This window comes from Symphalangus syndactylus, chromosome 4, assembly GCF_028878055.3.
Source record: "Symphalangus syndactylus isolate Jambi chromosome 4, NHGRI_mSymSyn1-v2.1_pri, whole genome shotgun sequence".
NCBI lineage: Eukaryota > Metazoa > Chordata > Mammalia > Primates > Hylobatidae > Symphalangus > Symphalangus syndactylus.
The window spans coordinates 120177873-120200320 of record NC_072426.2 but is presented as its reverse complement, the minus strand read 5'-3'; the positions used below and the strand labels follow the sequence as shown (position 1 = coordinate 120200320).

The 22448-nt window shown below is 33.5% G+C and overlaps 1 protein-coding gene across 7 annotated transcripts in view; it reads left to right on the top strand.

The window, feature by feature from the left end:
* The window catches only part of TTC29 (tetratricopeptide repeat domain 29), a 266130-nt gene that overhangs the window by 22617 nt on the left and 221065 nt on the right, over positions 1-22448 (top strand). For all 7 annotated transcript variants that reach the window (XR_008657260.2, XM_055276061.2, XM_055276059.2 and 4 more), the window contains 2 exons: positions 14555-14778; positions 20068-20253. Coding sequence is in view for 6 of the 7 variants with exons in the window: in XM_055276061.2 (XP_055132036.1) it covers positions 14555-14778; positions 20068-20253 (410 nt within the window). In the remaining variant the exon portion in view is untranslated. The remainder of the gene's footprint in view (positions 1-14554; positions 14779-20067; positions 20254-22448) is intronic.

Genomic DNA, 22448 nt, shown 5'->3' with positions numbered 1-22448 from the left:
GCAAATTAAAAATTTTTTCAGATAATGCAAGGACCTAGAAACATCTCTTTCTCTGCAGTCTTTCTGGGCCCTCCCCCAGTGAAAGAAATTACAATGGTTACTTGCATTTTGTAAAACTGACTAAAGAATTTTTTTTCGTTTTCAATGCTCTAGCACATTTTGGATGAAATGGGAATTTCTTACTATTGAAAATTTGGTAGAACTCCCATGTAAAACTGAATAGTTTCTCTCCTTTGGTAATAATAAGGGTCAGGGGAAAGGGGGTAGGTAAGTCTTGTAATTGGTCTTCTGAATCTTCTCCAGCTAATTGTTATTTTTAAAAAATAAGTGCCTATTATGTAAAATTTTATATTTACTGCAATAAAGTTTAACATGGTATTTTCTAATAATGTTAAAGTCTCTTCTATATTTCTTGAAATATTCTCTGTATCTTGGAGGGAGTGTAAAGATGATGGCTAATGCGGGGTCTAGGATTGGACTGCCTCTGTTAATGAACCAGCTCCATCACTCACAGGTGTGTGATCTTCACCTTGTTAATTAAACTCTTTGTGCCATAGTTTCCTCATCTGTAAAATGGAGATTAAAATGATAGCACCTATCTCATTAAAAATGTTGTCAGGTTTAAATAGGCTAATTACATGTAAAGTATTGAAAACAGCACCTGGCACATCATTAAGCATACAGTAAGAGTTGGCTGTTACTCTAATTATAATTAGAAGCTTTTTCCGTTCATGCTACTATGTTTAGTAACTATCTGTTTTTGTTTTTCTTGGTTATATTTGCACAGATATCTTTTTCTTCTCACATAACCAGTTCTTTCATTTTATGGGTCAACTTTTTGGTCTCTCTTTTATCATTTTATTAATTTACTGTTAATATTTTCTTCTCAGAATTTTATTTAGTATTATTTCATAATATTTGTTTTGTTAGGATTTTTTTCTATCATCCTGAGTTGAAAGCTAGCTTCTTCAGTAGTATCAGTTGCTCCTGTTTTTTAGAAAATGCACTTAAATCTATAGCCTCCTTTTTAAATACGATGATAACTTCTTTTTCAATTCTAAATATGTGAAAATTTCCATAGTGGTTTTACATTTAAGCCAAAAATAAATTTGAAGTGTATTTCTAAATGTGCAGGTGAGTAGTTTTTGTAGTTTTTGGTGTTTTCTTTTTTTTTTTTTTTGTAAGGGATCCAGGATTGGGAAGTAAATCTTTACTCATGCTTAGTAAGTGTGTCATGGATGTATACCCATGGTTGTGTACTAAATGTATCAATTTACAAAATTCCTGGTGTGACCAGTACCTGGTCAGGTTTTATAAATATTTCTATTTTTGAAAAATAAGTATATATTCTCTATTTATTTGGTAGATAATTACATAAAAATCTCTCAGAATCTAAATATTAGTGTGAGGCTGTTATTTCAATCAAGCTAGGCAATTACTGTTCCAATACTTTTCCCTCTACTTTATCTGTAAGTTTCTGAAAAAAATTAAAATCAATGTCTTCTCATTATTCTGTTAATTTTATGTATTTTAAGCTATATTATTAGGTACATTGTTTCCCACCTGCTATATTTTTCAGTAAATTAATCTGTTTATAAATCTGATATTATTATGCTCCTTTAATATTTTTCTGCCTGAATTCTATTTTGTTTAATACTAATAATATTATACAAGCTTTCTTTTTGTTGGTATTTGCATTATTATATGGGAATACAAAAGAAAAGTATTCTTGTTCTCTGCCTACTAATCTATTTTATACTTTTTTAAAAAAGTTTAAATCCAAGGCTCTTTTATTTCATCTTCTTGCAAATACTTTCTTTTGTTCTTGCAATGTTCTTATTGATATACTTTTGTATTTACTAATTCCATATTCTTAGTTATAACTAGTAATTTTCTAAATGTTTAGATAGCTGCAATGAAATTAATATGATATTCAGGAAAACAAGATCTTTATATACAGATGTCTTCTGACCAAAGCATCAAAATGATCCATTGACTTTTTGTTTTTATTAATTTAGTTTTTATTATGTTCTGGAAGTTTATTGTATACATATAGTCTGTGAAAACTCATGGCTTCACTGTTCATGTGTGCAGTGCATACTTACTTTGCAATGGTAATTAAAGAGCACATAATATGAAAGATTTATTTACATGACTTACAGTTTGGTAGTTATCTTTTAAGCATTCAAGTTTGATAGGGAAATGTATTCTAATTTTATTTTTAGATAAGAGGAAAATCAAAATATGTTGAGTCAAATGAGGAACTATTTCTATAATAGAAACTTAAAAACCCAAAGAAGAAATGAGATCAACTGCTGCTCTTAAGTAGTCAGAACTTGACATTTCTCTTAACGTATTTCTCACCCAAGACATATAGAATATTTATATATAATTTCTCACCCAAGACATATAGATTTCTCACCCAAGACATATAGATTTCTCACCCAAGACATACAGAATATTTATATATAAAAATATAGAACTGGAGTCAGCTTAAGAATCATTTGGTTTCTTTTTAAAAATTTTATCAAAAAAGGGGTGCAAGAGAGTGTAGTTAATGGAGTACCAATGATTGATTTGTAAAAGAGAAGTTTTGTAAGTGTATATACTTTTTTCTCATGGCAAAATATCATTACTTCACTAGAAGACATGCTATAGTAAGAGAAATATACGTGCAGTTTTTGTTATTTACCCTTACACTGTCTTCCATTACATTACTGAAAAGGGCATGAATAATGTTTTGTTTTCATTTTTAATTTATGTGATTTTTTCCCTTTGTATTTTAAACATGTTATATTTCTCTTAAAAACTTGTCATGTTTACAGCTCAATGTATACTATTTTTCTTGCCATTATTTTTTAATATGTTTAAAGTGTTATAAGGAAATATATGTTTAGAGGGAGCAACACTAGAATGTATATGACGAAGCTATAGGTGTAAAGATTTGATTGTTATACCTTTCTCAGAGAAAGCTCCTCATGTAGTTGTTTAATACGAAAGATTTTTTCTTGAAAAGGTTAAAAAAGTTCTAATCAACTTTTGTACATTATGTAGAACTTCATTTTCTAAACTCTGCAAAAGAAAGTTTCATATTTAATGGGGAATCATGAATTATTCCATTTATTATCTACTTCCTCCTTTCAAAGACATGATCTGGATAAAAGGCGGGGTGAATAATTTCAAAAAATAGAATACATTTTTAATGGGAAGGTGCAAACTACAGATTCTCATGACTATTAGCAAGTGTGGAGGAAACAGAATTTTACTTGCAAAACTCGTCAAACTCTTGCAAAGATAAAATGTATGACATACTTTAGTAAAAAAATGCAGTGAGCTGAAGTTTTCTTTATAATGCAACTTGTTTTTACTAAGTTTGTTCTTTATATTCTCCAGCTTTTCATTTTTATTGAAAGTTTGATATTTCCCTGAATATATATGGAAAGTTGATAGTTCTTTTATTTATAATGCTGTATAGAGAGCTAAAAGAAAATTTTAAATGATGTTATTTGAGAAAAAGTTTTCCAAACAATAAAATTTCAAAAAATGTGGAGGGTATCATAGAATTACGTTTCAAAAAACAGAGTGTCAGTGTGAAGATGGGTGGTTTAAAAAGAAGAACACAACAGAGTGAATATCATATTCTATGGAGTTTTTTGTTAATAGAAATTATAAATACTAATTTAGACAAAAATGGTCATTTGATGAGTCAGTATGATGAAATTTACATGTATATTTAGTCCACTCTTTGTAGTCCTGTGATATGAAGCTCATTTTTTGTTTCCCCCCCTTTTCCTCATGTTTCTTCTTGTTATATTAGGACACAGAATACACCAGAATTTTATTACTTATTTGAATTTATTTTGTATCGTTATAACTCAACTTAAAAGCTAAGATTATTTCCAGGGTTTATTTTTCAGCTTAGGTTTAACTGGTTTTTCTATAGTAGAGAAGTACAGTGTAATCTGAAAGAAAAGAATAAGAATCTGTATGATTTGCTGCAGTTAGCCAAAGGTATTTGGAGTCATGTTGTAACCCTGGCTTGAAAATACTGTCCCTGAAAAATTCTCCTTTAACACTCATTTAATATCTTTCCATGTGGAATCTTTGGCTTAAAATTTTTCTGCACAAATTATTTTGTATAAAGTTTGAATTTCTCAAAGGAGTTTGCAAGTAATAAGACTTTTATCAAAATTGCATATGTAATTAACCTCATATAAGGAGCTTTTTTTCCAATCCTTTTTTACCCAACTACTAAAGAAGTTTGCATTAAAGGCAGTTACTTTTTGTGAGATCAACAAATGTTTCTAAAACAAACAGTATTTTTTTAAGTTTTTAAAATGTGTGTGTTTGAGGTTTTTCAATAAAGAAAATGAATAATGCTAAAGTGCTGTGCGACAGCTACCATGGGTAACTATTTTGGAAATACTTTCTATCGAATGATAAATAGTTTATCCGTTACTGGTTGATAACAATTACTGTACTTCAAATATTTGATTAAATGGGAATAACTTGAATAAATCACTTTGAGCAGGTGGGCACATAAAAAATGCCTTTATGTTATTAAGGAAATTATCTAACGTTATTGTAAAGATTGTAGTCCTGTACTATTTGCTAAATAAGCATGCTTTCCTCTGATATTTGTTAATAATCATCAGTGAAAATACTGTTTGGTTTATAAACATTTGTTGATCTCACAAAAAGTGACTGCCTTTAATGCAAAACATCAGTTCTATCAAAATAGAATCTGTGAAATAATTTCTGTCCCATTCTACATAAATATTCCATAACTTCTAAAATATAATCACCCATGTTGAAATGAATTCTTATCAGGCTATTGAGGGAATCTTTACTGATCAAATTTTTAGATATTTTTATTATTCGTTGAAAGAACTAGTGATAGCACTATTTACAAAATACCAGAGGATAAACTTTATTCCTTAATTATTACTAGTTTTTTTTAAAAAAATAAAGGTTGAACTTAGGTTACTTTTTTTCAAAATAGCATTTTTCAATTTGTATATATACTTTTAAAATGTTGAAAGTCTGACTATGCTTTTCTTCATTATTAATAGATAAAAAATCCAAAAGTACAAAGCAAAACTTGCATATGTAACAGTTTCCTCTAAAGTTCAAATTAGTAAATGCGTAACTGTTTTGATAATCACATAAAAATTCTATTCCATAAAATGTTCTGGGGGGCAGATTTTATTTATATATTTAAAATTGTTAAATTGGCCTATCTACCTAAACTGAGTCTAAATCAAAACTGAAACAGAATGCTATATTAATGTTTATATTCTGACTTTTTGGTAATATTTTTATATTGCTTAATTTTTTCAGTTCATATAATAAAAGATGAAATCATTTATTTGGATAGCAATTCTAAGAAATTTCTAGAAAAATTATAAATTAATATGTTGCATTAGATGATTTCTTTGGAATGAAGATAAAATGTTATCTGAATCTTTGCAAGGAGAATTTTATATAATTTTTATATATAATATAATTTTATATAAATTGTATATAATTTTATATAAATTGTATATAATATAATTTTATATAAGTAACATAATATATAATATAAAATTATATAATTTTATATAAGTAATATAATATAAAATTTATATAACATAATTTTATATAAATATATAATATATAAATTAGATATAAATATATAATATATAAATTAGATATAAAATATCTAATTAGATATTATATAAATAATATATATTTAATATAATATAAATAATATATATTTAATATAATATATAAATAATATATATTATATAAATAATATATATTTAATATAATATATAAATAATATCTAATTAGATATTATATAAATAATATATAAAGTATATAATATCTAATTGTATTTTATAAAAAATATATATGTACTTATATATAAATTATATAAATTTTACAGCAATATATAAAATATATAATGGTACAATATAAGCATATCACAATATTTATACTTTCAAATTATATTTTTAATCTTCTCTCAAAGTGAATATGATTTATAAATTCTGCAAAAAAATCAAGATCATTATAATGGCTGTGATATTAAAATTATATGATTAGTCATGACAGATAATATTATAAAAAGAGCTTTTTAATTAAAATATGTTAAACTATAATACATTGAAATGATTGTATTGTGTTCATTATATGTTCAATATTCTTCAATGAGGTTCTGAAATGTTTAGAAGACATTAAGAACAATGTTCATTTTAATGATGAATTCTAGTTGTAATGACTAACTATAATGAAAGATTCTTTTGATCCAAGTATATTAAATTCTACTTTTTGAAATGTTAACATATAATAATTAAATTAAATCATATAGAAAATAAGCAGTAGTCATATTATTTATGATTGGTGGATGTATGAGATACAAAATGATTTGTTTTAGAGAATCTATCATAATTTAAAAGTGTTTTATATATGTTTTTTATTTGGATAAATAAACATTTCTCATTAAATATGTGAATGTTTAAGTATAAAATATTTTTCTAATTTTTCCAAAAATAAGAATTGGATGCTTTGAAAACTGTTAATCTATGATATGCCACCTACCTGCCCTATTTACATTTTTAGCAGTTGAATATTTGTTAACTGATCTCATAGACAGCTACATGTTTTGTTGTTACCAGATGGATGAGATAGAATACCATGCATAACTTTACATTTATCTTGAGTGTCAACTTATTTGCATATCAATTAAAATAATATCTGTATTAGGATGGATAATGAAAGTTATCAAATTTACATGATGTAACTGCAGTTTGCTAAATTTCCAGTAGATGCCCCCAGAGACCAGTCAACTCATTGGAAATCCTTTAAATTTAGAGATCTTTTTGTATTGAAACTTCTTTCTTGCTATATTTCGAAGTGCATGGAAAATAAATTAAGAATTCTGAAAATCTTAACTCACTAATGTTTCTTACAAAAAAAAAAAATATATATATATATATATATATGGCTGTTGGTAGTCCAATTCTTAATCATTGCTAATCAATACTATGACTAATAATTGTGAACAACCTAAGTGTGTAAAATTAAGAAAAATGCTCTCAGTTTTCATTGTAATTCTATATGGCTTTAAAGTAAAAAGTCATTTTAAACACAGTCAAATTTTTTGTCTTTTTAACTTCTCTCTCTTTATACATTTATATGGCTAGGAAAATGCTATATTGTTATTTTAGCTTTTGGGAAAAAATAGCATTTTTACCAAAAACTATAAAACATAAACAACTCATATAATTTTTATCAGTTAGTATGTGTATGTCAAGAAATGACTTTTTTCATTCTAATTACAGTATACATAATATCTACCTACACCGAAAAAGATAGGTAAGAATAGTGATTCACTTTATTCCAAGGAAATTATATTAACTGAAGCTATTTAAGTATTAATTTAAGTCAATGTAATTATCGTATAGGTGATTCCAATAACATTTATCCCTACCATATGAATGTTAAACTGTTATAACTGACACATAGATAACCCACTCGTGACTTATAAATATTAACTTAATGAAATAAAAGTATTATCCTGACTTTTGATTAGATATTACATATCTTTTGATTTTATCTTTGTCAGATTAAATGAAAATTTTATGATCTTGTTTTAAAGTACGTTTTTTTTTATTGAACCGCTTTTGAAATATTTCACTGAATGTAAAGCTTCATCTTGATTCCATAATTCAGTTTATCCTATAAAAAAATATGTTAAATGTATCAGTCATATAATTGAATATACAATAATGCCTTTGATTTAAAAAATTCACCTAATAACTAATACAAAGACCTACTTAGGTGGTTTTATATTACGTATTAGATGTATTAGTTTAGGTGCAGAGAGAGTAAAATAAATTGTAATTTCTATTCATTGCATCTATTCATCTTTTTTATATTTATAGAAGTATATGCTTTTTATCCTTTTAAATGTTTGTCTTTGTCAGTGTTTTTCCTGTTAGAGTTTACACCCTTGAGTGGGAACCATATCCATTTAATTTGCTCTTCCTGGTTGCTGCTGGCTGTCTGCTCTCTCGTTTTAAAGAGAAGGATTTTCTGGGGGAGTCACAAAATGATACTGATCTCTGTCTCCAACCCAACCTAAACATGGGTTGCCATGGATAAAGAGAATGGCTTTCCAATTGAAAGGTTGCATCATAATTGTCAAATAACATCAAATTCCTAATCAATGCAAATAAACAAAACATTGTGTGGAGCAGGAGGAGAAGAAGAAAAAGCAACAATACATGATATAATAGGAGGCAATGTAGGGAAATGGGAAGAATTCAGAATTTGCAACCAGAGGGAGCTGGGTGTGAATTCCAACTCTGCCATTTACTATTAATAACTTGTATGGCTTTGGGCAATTCACAACCTCACTGAAGACAGGTTTTTTAATTTGTAAAAACTGAAGTAGTACTTTATACAGTTATTGTGCCAGTTAGAAATGATGTCTACACAGTGCCTGACACATTGTGGGTGCTCTATAAATAGTAGCTATTCAAAATAGTTTAAGGTAGAATTTTAAAACACTATAATATTTCCATGGCTGTTTAGCAGTAAATTCTCCATTTCCCAGCATCTCTACATATTCACCTGCTGTAGAGTTATGCCATATTGTCCAGTTCTGCTTTCTGTCAGTTTCTAGATTTTTTTAATCTCTGTATTTTTTTAGGGAGATGTTGATGTGAATTCAAAACAGTTAACAGCATCTCCATTGAATGAATAATGCCCTTAAATGGCAATAAAACCCCTATGAAATGCTTGACTACTTAATTTCATTCTCAAATGCATTCTCAAGCTGCATCCCTTATCCTATTGCAGCCCCAAGTATCTGCAGTGGCAAAGATCTTCCTTAGGATACATTCAGCATGTCCACGAATGTGACAACTTTTGCTTCTGTGAATGGCACATTTTTTTCCTGTCAGATGAACTTTCCTCATGTTTCGTAATATTAAATCTCTCCATAAATTTTACCAGCGTTCTCTATTTTCATCCAGTATCATGGCATCAGTTCAAGAAGATTTTTCTTTTTCTGATGCTTAAAAACAGCATCTTTTAATTTAGACTAATATTCATAAAAGTTTTTTAATGCGTAAATGAAACCAAAGCCTAAAAAGTTTATGGCCAAATGAAATAACGATTAAGTGAATAAATCTGAGTTTTGTTTATATTTCTATTTGTGTTTAAAACAATTCTTTCATACAGCAAGTGAACTTTGGCTATGGTTCTCTGTTATGAAATTTAAAACCTGAGAAATTCAAATATAATGGTAGAGATTGACATTCCTTTTTTTTCGATAGCCGATTTATTTTAATAAAAGAAGATTTTCTGGTTAAAAGAAATAATTTGCATTAACTATGAAGGTTTAGATAGGAACCTATTTATTAAACCACTATATTTGTCCTTTCTTGCTCTCAAATATTAGCAATGAGACTTAAACAGTAGCTATATTTGTATGCATAGGTATGTGTGCATGTGTATAAAAAATAGAGATGATAGCAGCATAGTTCTATATGCATATTTAAATACATTTCTATTTGTAACATCATCTCTAAAGAATGATCTTTTTTAAAAATGTACCAGAAATTTTAAAAATTGATATTAGTTATATATCACAGATGTTTGAAGCTGAAAGGCGTTGTGGAAATTATTGTCCAACCCCTTCTGAAGCACTTAGTGTTCTTTGGTCACAGACAGCAGAAATGGATTCTGACTAAATCAAGTGGAAATGATTTTATTGAAAGGATATAGTGGAATTTAGAGGAGAACCCAGATCAGAAGAAAAAGACCAGACTCAGCCCTCTCAAATGGACGTAGGTAGCAGGAACTACGAGAGAATCTTGTCAAGATTCTTCCAGATTGATTGAGCACCAGCAACCTCCTACACCTTTATGTTGCTTGCCTCTGGTTTCAGAATTTTGGGAGAGAGGCCAGTTGGCCTAATTTGGGTCAATAACCCACTCCTTGGCTAGGGAGTCCCTGAATTTCCATGCCACCAAGACTACACACAACGTAGGACTGGTTATTTCTGAACTACTTTTAGAATGTGCCTCCTGTGGATGTGGAGTTAGATGCTGGGTGGACCAAATCCAGCAAAGGCACCTTCATCTTCCAGGTGGGGAAAATGAGGCCCAGAGAGTGATTTTTCTGGATTTCTGACCCTGTTGTGATTAGAACTGAGAGGGCCTTCTAACTGCCCTATCTAGCATTTATTTGTATCATTTATGGTCAATTTTAATTTTTATCTATTTATAATTTTCTTCATTTTGGCCCCCAAATGTTTTCTTCACTCCTAGGACGATCGGCTGGCCGCCAGTGCATACACATACAAAGGTGGCATTGCTTGTGTGAGGCAAGATTCCAACCCCTTGTCCTCTCAGGCCTCCTATGTCACCCCCCAAACTGCCTTCTAGGGTAACACGTGGAGGTCCCCTCAGGCTCCTGAAACTCCAATTATCTAAACCTTAACTCATTATCTTTCCCCAAACCTGTTCATCCTTTCGTGTTCTCCTCTTCAGCAAATTACTAATTACCCATTACCCAATCCCAAAACCTGGTTGTTATCCTTGCTCCTCCCTTTCCTTCACCTTTTATATCCTCTGAATCACCAAGTAACCCATATTTTTGTCTCCTTAAAATGTTTTGAATTCACCTACTTCTCTCCATCCCTCCAGCTTTACCCTGGTTCCACCCCCAGCACCTCTCCTTTCTGCGACCACCGGTCTCCCATCCGTTCTTCCTGCTCCCGGTTTTACCCTCCTCCCTTCCCTTCTCTTGGATCAGGTGTGAATTTCTGACTCACAGACTCGAGAATGCTAAATTGAAAGTCTTTATTTTTTTATAACTTAATTTTAATTCCTGGCCCTGAGCCTTGATCCTCCCTAGTGTAAAAATCCAATCTTGTCACTCTCAGGTAAAGTCAGTCCAATTCGGCAGTTTCTCAGGTTGTTCAAGATTCTAAAACTTCTTCCCCTTACCCTATTTTCCTACAAAGAAACAGCGTCGCACTACTGGGGGCTTTAGCGGAGTAGAGTTACTAGATTTAGCAAATAGAAATACAGAGCATACAGTTCAGTCTGAGTTTCAAAAACAAGAAACTTTTTTTTTGGAATAAGTACGTTCTATGCAATATTCGGGGCATACTGCTAATAAAGAAATCATTCATTGTTTATCTGATGTTAAAATTTACCTAGGCATCCTACATTTTATCTGGTAACCCCCTGGGGTAACAGCATTTATTTTCAGATCTTGACCTGGAACAAGCTTGTCTAACCCAGTGCCCATGGGCCACATGCGGCCCGGGATGGCTTTGAATGTGGCCCAGCACAAATTCATAAACTTTCTTAAAAAGGCTATGAGATTTTTTTGTGATTACTTTTTTAGTTTATCAGCTAAAAAAAGTGTATTAGTGTATTTTATGTGTGGCCCAAGGCAATTCTTCCAATGTGGCCCAGAGAAGCCAAAAGACTGGACATCCCTGACTTCCAGGACTTTGTAATTGTCACTGCATTTGTCTGTCCAGTATCCATTCCTTCCTCCATCTTTGCAGACATAGCTCTAGTTTTGTTTGGGGGCAGCAACATGACCAAGAGCAGGCAGGGTATTTGTTTTTCCAGACTCCTTGCACCAAGGTGAGGAGTGGGGCTGTGACAGGGTTCTGGCCAATAAACAAGTGGAAATCTGCTAGTGGTTGCAGGAATGTTTTGTTTTTCCCTAAAATAAGGGATGCCAGTGCCACCCCACTTTCCCTTTTCTTCCTGTCTTGAAAGTAGACATAATGTCTGAAGCTGTAGCAGCCCTGTAGCAACCAGTAAGGGACCAGAAGGAGGGAAAGTCAAGATAACCCCAGAGACATAGCCTTGAACTTGCCAGGCTACCGAACCAAGGCCCTCAGCTGCCTGCCTTTAGGCAAGAAAATTAGAAACCTCCATTTTTCACAGCACTGTGAGACAAGTTTCTTTTACTTATAGCTGAATGCATTCCTAGATTATGAGGTCCTTTACATGTGTCCCTCTCTGAGGTACTTGATCCATCTTTGTTCTATCAGCTCTGGAAATAAGCTGACCTGAACCCTTCAGGAGCTCCCCAGTACTGCTCATTTCAGCCTTAGCTGTGTCTTCCTTCAGTCGCCAGTGGGCAGCCCATGAACAGTCTTTAGGATACATCTCCTTGCTATGGCCAGATGACATTGTGACAGACATATCAGCCCTCTCTTCCCAGTAACTTCTGGGCCACACATGGTGCCCACTGGAATATTAAGTCCCTTCTCCTATACCATTCAGGGGGCTGTGGGCAATTACAGGGCTGGTTCTGGTCCTCCTCTGCCTAGAAATGCTATGCAGGGACTTTTGCTGCCTTTGCATGCCCTTGCATATGGGGAGGTGGGGAGAGGGATGTTGGTAATCCTCCCTGCCTTCAAGAACCCTAGATGGGAAGCAGGATGTGAGTGTTTTCTACTCTTGGCTCCCACTGCATTTCACAGGATGTTGACTTTTCTATTCTCTGAGCCCCTCCATTTGACTGGAGTGAGGAAGAGAAAGAACATGGCCCTCCAAGCATCTCACTGCCTTTCTCCATACTTTCCTCCTCTATCGCAATTGGAGGACAGGGATAAGTAACAACCACTATTCCTTTCCTCTTCCCCATTTCAAATATATCTTATTCTCATACCAAATTTTGGCTTTTGATCTTTTGACCTAGGATCCATGTGGTCTCTTTATTCTCTTTATGGACTAGTTCTGTAACAATCTGACTGCCATATAGGGGAAGGTTGCAGTTCAGCTGGGATACATCTTCCAGATGACTTTTGTAAAATGTAGTCTCGTCACCAGTTCCCTGACACTGATCTCCAATAGCTCTACCTCCCTCCCAGCTTTGAGTCCAAACTTCTCACTGTTGTTTTTACCTTAAGGTCTCTTCGTGATCTGGGCCCTGCCTTTTTTCTAAACTTCCTGTCTCAACACTCTCCTGCTTGCCACTCCTTATTTGTTTGTTCTCTATCTAAGCTGATCCACTGGATAAGAAATCCTTGGCAGATGCAAATCTAGTCACTTTGTTTTGTTTTGTTATTTGTTTTTTTGAACTCTGTAGGTGAATCTAATGCATAATGAGGAATTGAGAAGCAGCAGTGAGATTTCACATTTCCCAGAGTATTCTCACACACCTAATTTCATTTGGTTCCTATAGGAATCCCATGATGTAGGTAGCATATACTAATATACACAGCTTAGAGATGAGAAGACTGGAGACTGAGGAAGGTGAGGCAAAACTGGACTTAATCGGCCGGGCGCGGTGGCTCACGCTTGTAATCCCAGCACTTTGGGAGGCCGAGGCCGGCGGATCACGAGGTCAGGAGATCGAGACCACGGTGAAACCCCGTCTCTACTAAAAATACAAAAAAATTAGCCGGGCGTGGTGGTGGGCGCCTGTAGTCCCAGCTACTCGGAGAGGCTGAGGCAGGAGAATGGCGTGAACCCGGGAGGCGGAGCTTGCAGTGAGCCGAGATCGCGCCACTGCACTCCAGCCTGGGTGACAGAGCGAGACTCCGTCTCAAAAAAAAAAAAACAAACTGGACTTAATCTTGGTGGTCTAGGCTGTTTCCACTCCACGGTGAATTTTTGTTGCCAGTAGTATCACATCATGTCATTTGTCCTATTTTTTTTTAAAGAATAGAAAGCTATATCTTTTGGTATAAAAGCTGTATCTTTTGGTATCTAATTGTTCTTTTAATGGAATAATAGCCACTACACAGCTATTATCTCACAATTCTGTTTATTTCCTTTCTAGAAATTTTCATGATTTGAAATTATTTCTCATTTGCTTACTTATTTGTTAGTCACGTTCTGCCCCTAGAATGTAAGCGTCACAAGGGCATGGAATCTATTTGGTCTAGAACAGTGCCTGGCACTTAGTAGGAAACTCAGTACCTATTTGTCGCTTGACTAAATGGAATATTCGTTTGTCACTTTATCTTTTTGCATTTGATTATTGAAGTTAGAATATAATTATTAATCATTAACTTAATTCTAACTGAAAATAATTAAAAAATACATAGTAATAGATTTCAATAAATATTCTCTGCATGAATGAAAGAATGATGAACTTCTGTAACATACAGTGAAACTACTAATATAGAGAGAATATTGTTTTGATATTAAATGGCAAGTTTTATTTTTGCTTGACTTGTTGAGGTTTTTTTTTTTGGTGGGAGGCTGATGTATCAAGTATTTTTTAATATTCATCAGGTAAATAGCTTATTTGTCCTTATCAAATGGAGCTCAGCTCTGGAACTGATATGTTTATAATGTAATTTCATTAAAATTACTGTATTTAGATAGCTCCTGGCGTCTTTCATTAAACAGAAGTTGTTCAATTGTAAGTGTTTGAGGCAAAGATCTTTTGATAGTTTTCAGTGCTTTCACTGAGGGAAAAAAGGCAACATGATTCAACCTTTAATTATTAGAGAATGAAAATACCGTGCAGACTGAAAGGATTAACATAAACCTGAGAGTGTTCTGATTCATATTCCCAGTTATAGGAACTCCTACAAGAAGAATATCTGTGTGGACATGCTGCGAGATGGTTATCATAAGTCCTTCACCGAGCTCTTCGCTCTGATGGAGCAGTGGGATGCCCTGAGGGAGGCTGCGAGAGTCAGGTCCCTCTTCTGGCTGCAGAAGCCCCTGGAGGAGCAGCCTGATAAACTGGATTACTTCTACCATTACCTGACCAGGGCTGAGGACGCTGAGAGGAAAGGTAAGTGGTGGAACTGTGGGCAGAGCACAGAAGGAGCCAGAACAGCGAGCTCCTGGGGGAAGATTCCAGATTGTTTCATGTATGAATTTGAAACATTAAGACAACTTAGCACACTTCAACTCGGTCAATTAAGCATCTTTATGGAATTAAGGAAAGGGAATGTTGGATCACGAGGCTGCCCAGACACGGGGGCATTCTGGTGATGTCCTTCCGAGCCAGGGAAGACAACACATAGCACCTAATAATATCTCCAGAACTTTCCCATGAATTGACATAGTTTCTATCATTAGGTTTAAACCTTTCTACAGTTTTTCTGTATACGTAATCTGAATGTTGACTTTCATAGAGGAGATACTTTCAAAGAGTACTATAACTTGAAAATCACACTGATTTTCCTAAGTTTAGATAGTGGACTTTGAAGTTTGGGTCAAGAAGTCCTACTGATTTGAATCGGAGAATTTATCTTTGTAAATAGTAAAAAGACATGAAAATCCTGCAATTCACAATTGCAAATAAAATTGTCAATTTTATATTTTCCATTACATCATTTCTAATGAATTTTTTGTATTTCAAAATTTTCCACAAAGTTAGTATACATTCCAAGTATTAAATATTTTCATCTCTACACTAATTATACTGATATTGTTGTCATAAATATTTCTTAGTTACATATTAGGAACTGGGCATTTTAACTAGTCATCTATAATCAAATAAAAAAAGGAAATTCTAGAATTTGGCATGTAAATTTGGTATTCTAAATTATTCTTTTCTCCAAATTTTTTGGGGAAAATACCACAGGATTCAAAAAGAAAAACTCAGGCCTCAACATGACGATGTCTACATGTCATTTCAGGCTTTTCTATGACAAAATAGGGTATTAGCAACTTTTTGTTACCCAATGGTACCATGGAGAAAATTTATGGAGTCATGTAAACAACATTAGAAGAGTGTCTATTTGTTGGAGCCAATACATATTTCCCGTCAGGTTGTGACCTGACTTATGAATATGAGACACACAAAAATGTGAACAACAAAACAAATGAACTAGGGTGTGTGTGTGGCAGGAGTGGGATAGGAGGTGGTTATTTATATTATGAAAAGGGTTTCACTTCAGGATGGATGTGAAAAAAATATTTTGGTGAACTTTAAAATATTATTTACAATTATTTCTCAAGAAATTAACTATTGTAAATAAAAAGTGCTATTGTAAAAAAACCCTCCATTTTGGCTGGGTGCGGTGGCTCATGCCTGTAATTCTAGCACTTTGGGAGGCCAAGGCGGGTGGATCACCTGAGGTCAGGAGTTCGAGACCAGCCTGGCCAACTTGGTGAAACCCCGTCTCTACTAAAAATACAAAAAAATTAGCCGGGCATGATGGCGGACGCCTGTAATCCCAGCTACTCAGAAGGCTGAGGCAGGGAATTGCTTGAACCCGAGAGACAAAGGTTGTAGTGAGCTGAGATTGCCCCATTGCATTCTAGCTCGGGTGACAAGAGCAAGACTCCGTCTCAAAACAAAACAAACAAAAGAAAACAAAACAATGTACATTCTAGTATTTGCCCAAAATTCTACAGTGATATTTAAACTGAAAATAGAACTAATTAAGATAATATTTGCTCATTAGCTGTTTTATTCCATTGAATTTTATCATATTCAGTTTTAAATTGAGGATTTCATTGGAGATAGTGTAAATATAAGCTAAATATGTCACTTGTCATAAGGTGTCATAGATGTGAGCCAGCTTGTCATAAAGCTTTTTCAAATTTATAAGAACCTAAAATGCCAAATAGTCTATTTCAGGGTAGAAAACATTTTAATATATAATATTTCTTAAAGAAAAGTTACTATAAGTAAAAATGTTTCTCCAATCCAAAAGTTAAGAAAGTCTAAATTTTTGTTTTGTTTTGAGACAGACTCTTGCTCTGTCAACCAGGCTGGAGTACAGTGGTGTGATCTCAGCTCACTGCAACCTCCTTCTTCCAGGTTCAAGCAATTTTCCTGCCTCAGCCTCCTGAGTAGCTGGGACTACAGGCACAAACCACCATGTCAAGCTAATCTTTGTATTTTTAGTAGAGACAGGGTTTCACCATGTTGGCCAGTCTGGTCTCGAACTCCTGACCTGAAGTGATTCTCCTACCTTGGTCTCCCAAAGAGCTGGGATTATAGGCGTGAGCCACCGCACCTGGCCCAAAGTCCAATGTTATAATAGCCAAAGTCTCTTCTGTAGGATTATCTCCCACAAAATGCAGTGGCTTTTGTCTGGTTGAAATATAGAAAATTAAAATTATTACAAAAGTATTACTTGAAAAACTTTAGCTGAAGGACATGTAAACATTTGTGTCACCTTTTTTCAAAAATTGTTATAATTTTTTTTCCACATTCAACACATGAACTTTATTGGAGGAAAATTGTGGTTTGAATTAGGGATGTACCAGAAAATGAGATATGCACATTCACTCTTATTAACTTGAATGAATCCTAAATCTTAAAATGTGTATGTATGCCTAGAATATAGAAATATGTTAATAGTATCTTAAAGTTCCATTCTATATGGTTGTGACGTTAGAGACAATTTTCCTGAGATAGCATATAACTGAGCATTCTCGTTGCTTCTCATTGGAAGAACCATCACTCTAGGGTCACAGCGAAGTTCATTTAATCAAAGCTATGGCACTAACAATAGTCATCTCAGGTCAGTTCTATCTCTTGAGACTTACAGAGCAGTAACCTAGAGTTATTTAAATTACTTTATAAAACACTTGCTGTTTTATAGCAAAGGTGTGTTTAAAGTAAGCCAATCATTTCTTTTTGGGATTTTCCATTTGTTAAAGTGTTTCTTTGTCCGTGATACTTTTTCTAAAAAATATTATCCATTGTCATGAATCATTGCTGTGCCATCTGTGACATCTGATTTGGGCCTTATGCCCCATGGGGCTAGGGAAGAGATGACAATAATGGTAATGGGTAAGAGAATCAATAGATAATTCAAACATTATTTACACTTGACTTAAATTTATTAAGGGTTGAGCAGCAATTTTTTTCTAACAATGTTTGTTTAAGATACACAAATTATGTTCTACTAAAGCAAAATGCCACACGTATTTACAGATTTGATGTAAAGCAAAACAAAACAATTTTCTGGCAAAATAAGCTTGAGAAATACCCAGTGAACTAACACTGAGGTTAAGCAGGTTGATTTATTGCAGGACTGATCAGAGCATCTAGCATGCTGATGTATATTGTGTGGTTTACTGAAAAAGGAAATTTGCAAAAATGTTTCCCAAATGTATTTTATTGTAGAATCTTCTTTTTAAGGAGCATAAGAAACCCACAATAAAATTGATTTTCATCTTCTGAATATACCTGCTGACAATTCAAGGAAGTGGTCTACGCAAGGAGAGAAGGCTACTTGTAGCCGTTGTAAAGGGCACTGGACATGTATTTGGATTGCCCAAAGATTTGAAACTTGAATATATTCTTTTATATTTAATATTCTAGAAAACCATCCTTTTTTTTCATAGAAAAATAGCTTAGCTGACAAGTAGTCTTTAAATATGTAATCTTGGTAGCTTATCTAACTCATTCCTAAAAAAAAAAAAAAAACTTATGAAATGTTGCAAATATTTTTACATTAAAGTTTAATTACTAAAATATAAAAAAATTGTTTCAGGACTGCATATGTTTTTAATTTTATATATATACTTTTTATTAAAGTGGAAAATATGAAATGTTTTACTTACTGGCTTCTAAAAGCAATAACTCTCTAATCAGTAAATATAACCAAGAATATGAAATATTACAAAACAGACTTTAGTGTTGTATTCACATTATGTAGGAAGTTCATAATGGAAAGACAAAGCACAGAAGTATTCTGAGGTGGGAGTATTTGCGTCAGATAAATAACTTAGGTTATGCTCTACTTTTCACCTGAGCTGTCACCTGGTGTGAGTGTCCTCGAAAAGCAGAATGGCTCTCCGGAATCCCGAGCAACTTCCAGGACAGGGAGAACTTTTTATTTTGTTTTCCAGTTATTAAATTTATTTTGATATAAATCTTAATTTCCATTGGAATTTTAAAGAAGTATATGTAAAGGAATAGAATCGGTTTTAGAAATTTCTTTTGAAACATTGGGGTGACTTACAGTTCTGCAAAACGACCCATTGTTGTAATCAACCTGTTTCATTTTTTCTGAGTTTTGGTTTTAATCTTATAGGTGTCCTACTGGGCAATATTTTTCATAATTGTAATCTCTTCAAGAATATGTGGGTTGACTCCTCTGGTAGTCGTGAACAATTAATATCAGTGAATTCTAATATATAATGATTGTTATTAAAAAGTTATTGGAATGGTAACCCAGAGACCACTGCATTTTATAATACAACTATGCTTTCAGCATAAATACAAAAGGCATAAATATTATGAATTTGTTCACATTCACCATTAGAGTGGAATTTACAGGACTGAGGCATGACTTATTAACACATAGACATATTCATTCAGGTTTACTATCACAGTGGGGTTTATAAGACTGATTCACAATTGATGGACACACTTTTTATGTAGATATAGGTTAGATACCCTTTAGGAAAAAAAACCTACAAGAGTTTAACAACTTCCTGAGTAAAAACGACTAGTATTTATGCATTCCAAGCAAAAAAATACCCATAGAAAACAGAAGCATAGAAGTCTACTCTTTCTTAACATTGCTAGAAATTTGTATTGCTAGAAACATTGCTTGAAAGCATACGGAGCTTATAGGGTCATTCTGATAATCATTTCTTGTATCTATCAGGCCCGTGACATTTTTATGATATGAAATACCTTGGTATTTTCATATGCATTCTGCTTTCTTCATTTACATTATCTTTTGCCATGGCTGAGAAACATTGCCATCTCTAGAATCTCTAAGTACTTTCAAACCTCCAGTGGGAAAAGTACTCAATGATACTACATAATCCTTTCTTCCAAAAGCTCTGAGCACGTTGCTAGTAGGTATTGTCCTGTCCTACATCTTAAAGCCTCCTGTTTCAACCAGATAGTGTCAATTTCCTACGGGTTCTAAGTTTTCAGAAAGGCTTTTATTGCTTTACTCATCTGCACATCCTTTAATTAATGTAATTAATACAATAGTTAAATTAATTTTTGCTTTTAGACTCAATTTTTAAAATTGGTAATCACATCTTTAAGGAAAAATAGGAAATAAATGTCATGATATTGGTTTGCCGTTCTAAAGGGTGTGCCATGAGACATCTTTCTAATGCCACTCATGGTGCTTGTCTCTCTTTGAAGAATCCTTCGAAGATGTATATAATAACTTGTATGCTCTGGCCTGTTACTTCGATAATTCTGAAGACAAGTGGGTAAGGAACCACTTCTATGAACGATGTTTTAAGATTGCTCAGCTGATCAAAATTGACTGTGGGAAGAAAGAAGCTGAGGCACACATGCATATGGGTCTTCTCTACGAGGAAGATGGTGAGTGGGCATTTGCCAAGATGTCTTGGGTGTGTTTTGGTGGATCCTGAGATCACACAATGGAAAAACACGTGGTGGTCTAGAAAAAGACTTAGATTTCAGCATAATCATGTATATTATTGATATCAAAAAGCAAAACCATGTGACTTGTGGATCCAGCTTCAGTATTCCTTGCAGAATATTTTTTGCAGAATCCCTTGCTCATGCTTCTGCCTGAGTGCTCAGCCTACAGTTCCCACCCGGTAACATCCTCACCAAGAGAAAGCATCCTCCCTCACCCCTCCACACACAGGATGAAAAGAATGAAAGTTATAATTTGTGATTTTCATAATGCCCCATGCCCCTTATATGAAAACCAAGAAATATCTGTATAACTCACATACCACCTCATCATGATTTTTAAAATAATTCCTGAATGAAATACTCATTTAAAAATAACTTCATACTTAATAATGTTAAGACAAGCCAAAATCTAAAACAACAACAAAATTGTCAGAAATAGATTTTGTATAGTGGCTGATCAAGGATTGCAAATAGGAATTTAAGAATGGAAAATTTTTATGGCAGAATAGTGTGTAGATAATATGCAAAGAAAATATAGGGAAAGATGAAAAGATTTGATCTTGAATAATGCCATTTCTTCCCTCAAAACACTATCTCATTTTGCATAAAAGTTTTTACTTTGGTGAAACTGCTAAATTTTAAAAATATTTATTATTTTGTGACTAGGACTGCATAGGACTTTGAAAGTGCTTCAGGAAGTTGTAGTTCATGTGATTGTAGCTAAAGCTCACGAAGTGCCTGAACGTGGTCAGAAACCACCATGCATGGCTAGACATAGGGAGTATTAGAAAAGCTTAGAGAAGTGAGAGATCATGCAGACTAGATTCAAGGAAGGCACGATGCAGTCAGGAGGGACTGGCAAGGGACTTGGAAGATGGGTGGAATTTAGGCTTGTAAATAAATAGGAATATATTCTGTGAAGAGGGAACAGTGTACACTAAAGCATAATTAGAGCAACTGGTAAGAGGGACAACCTGCGTCCAGTGGGAAGTGTAGGGTGTTTTTGGAATAGTTAAATGATTTTTTTAACTTTTATTTTAAGTTCAGGGGTACATATGCAGGTTTGTTACATAGGTAAACTTGTGTCATGGGGTTTGTGGTATAGATATTTCATCACCCAGGTACTAAGCCTAGTACCCATTAGTTATTTTTTTGTGATCCTCCCCCCTCCTCCCACCCTGGGAAACCACAGTGGGAAGGTAGAATAGGGACACACCAGCAGTCAGAGCTTGGACTTAAGCTTCTGTACACGGAGGGCAAGGAAAGGAGTGTGATACCAGTCTGTCTGTGATACAAACTGTGAGAGGAGGGTCAAGAGGAAGGGGGATGGCTAGGAAGCTGCTGCACTCAATGTAATTAACTCGGATAAAACAATGGAAAACTACTGTATTTAAGATAACATATTTAAGTATTCCACTGCAGTGCAATCTATAGTATCCCAGAAAAGGGAATTAGCTAAATGTATTTAGCAACATCCATGCAACAGAGTTCTGTGCAGTCATGAAATAGGTTAAAGCAAAAGTCATTGGTTCATTCAACAAATGGTGATTTAGAACCTAGTGTCAGGGGATAGAAGAATGAACAAGACAAAGTCTCTGCCCTTGTAGAGCTTACATTCTTCTAGGAAAACCAGGTCTTAACAATCAATAGCTGTATAATATAATATTAAGTCAGTGTTAAGTGCTACAATAAATAATAAAGTAGAGCAAGGGGATACACAATGGTTATCACTTTATATAAGGTGCTTATCTATTATAAGGTGAGACAGCAATGAAATGAGGGAGAAGCCCTTGTGAAAATCTGAAGAAAGGGGTTCCAGAGGGAAGATGCAATAAGTGCAAAGGTCCTGAGGCAAGTGCATGCTGATCATTGCTTAAGGACCAGCAAGAAGGCCAGTGTGACTAGAAGACAGTGAGTGGAAGGTGGGAAGTGGAAGAAGCTGAAATTAGACAGGGAGGCTTAGGATAGATCACAATGGGGCTTGTAGGCCAAGGTGAGGACTTTGGATTTTATTCCAAATTAATATAGGAAACCCCAAATATGTGTTAATTTCAGAAAATGCTCCTGATACATTAAATAGAAAAATAAGAATAAAAACAATGTAAAATATATTTATGTTGTGCATATATAAT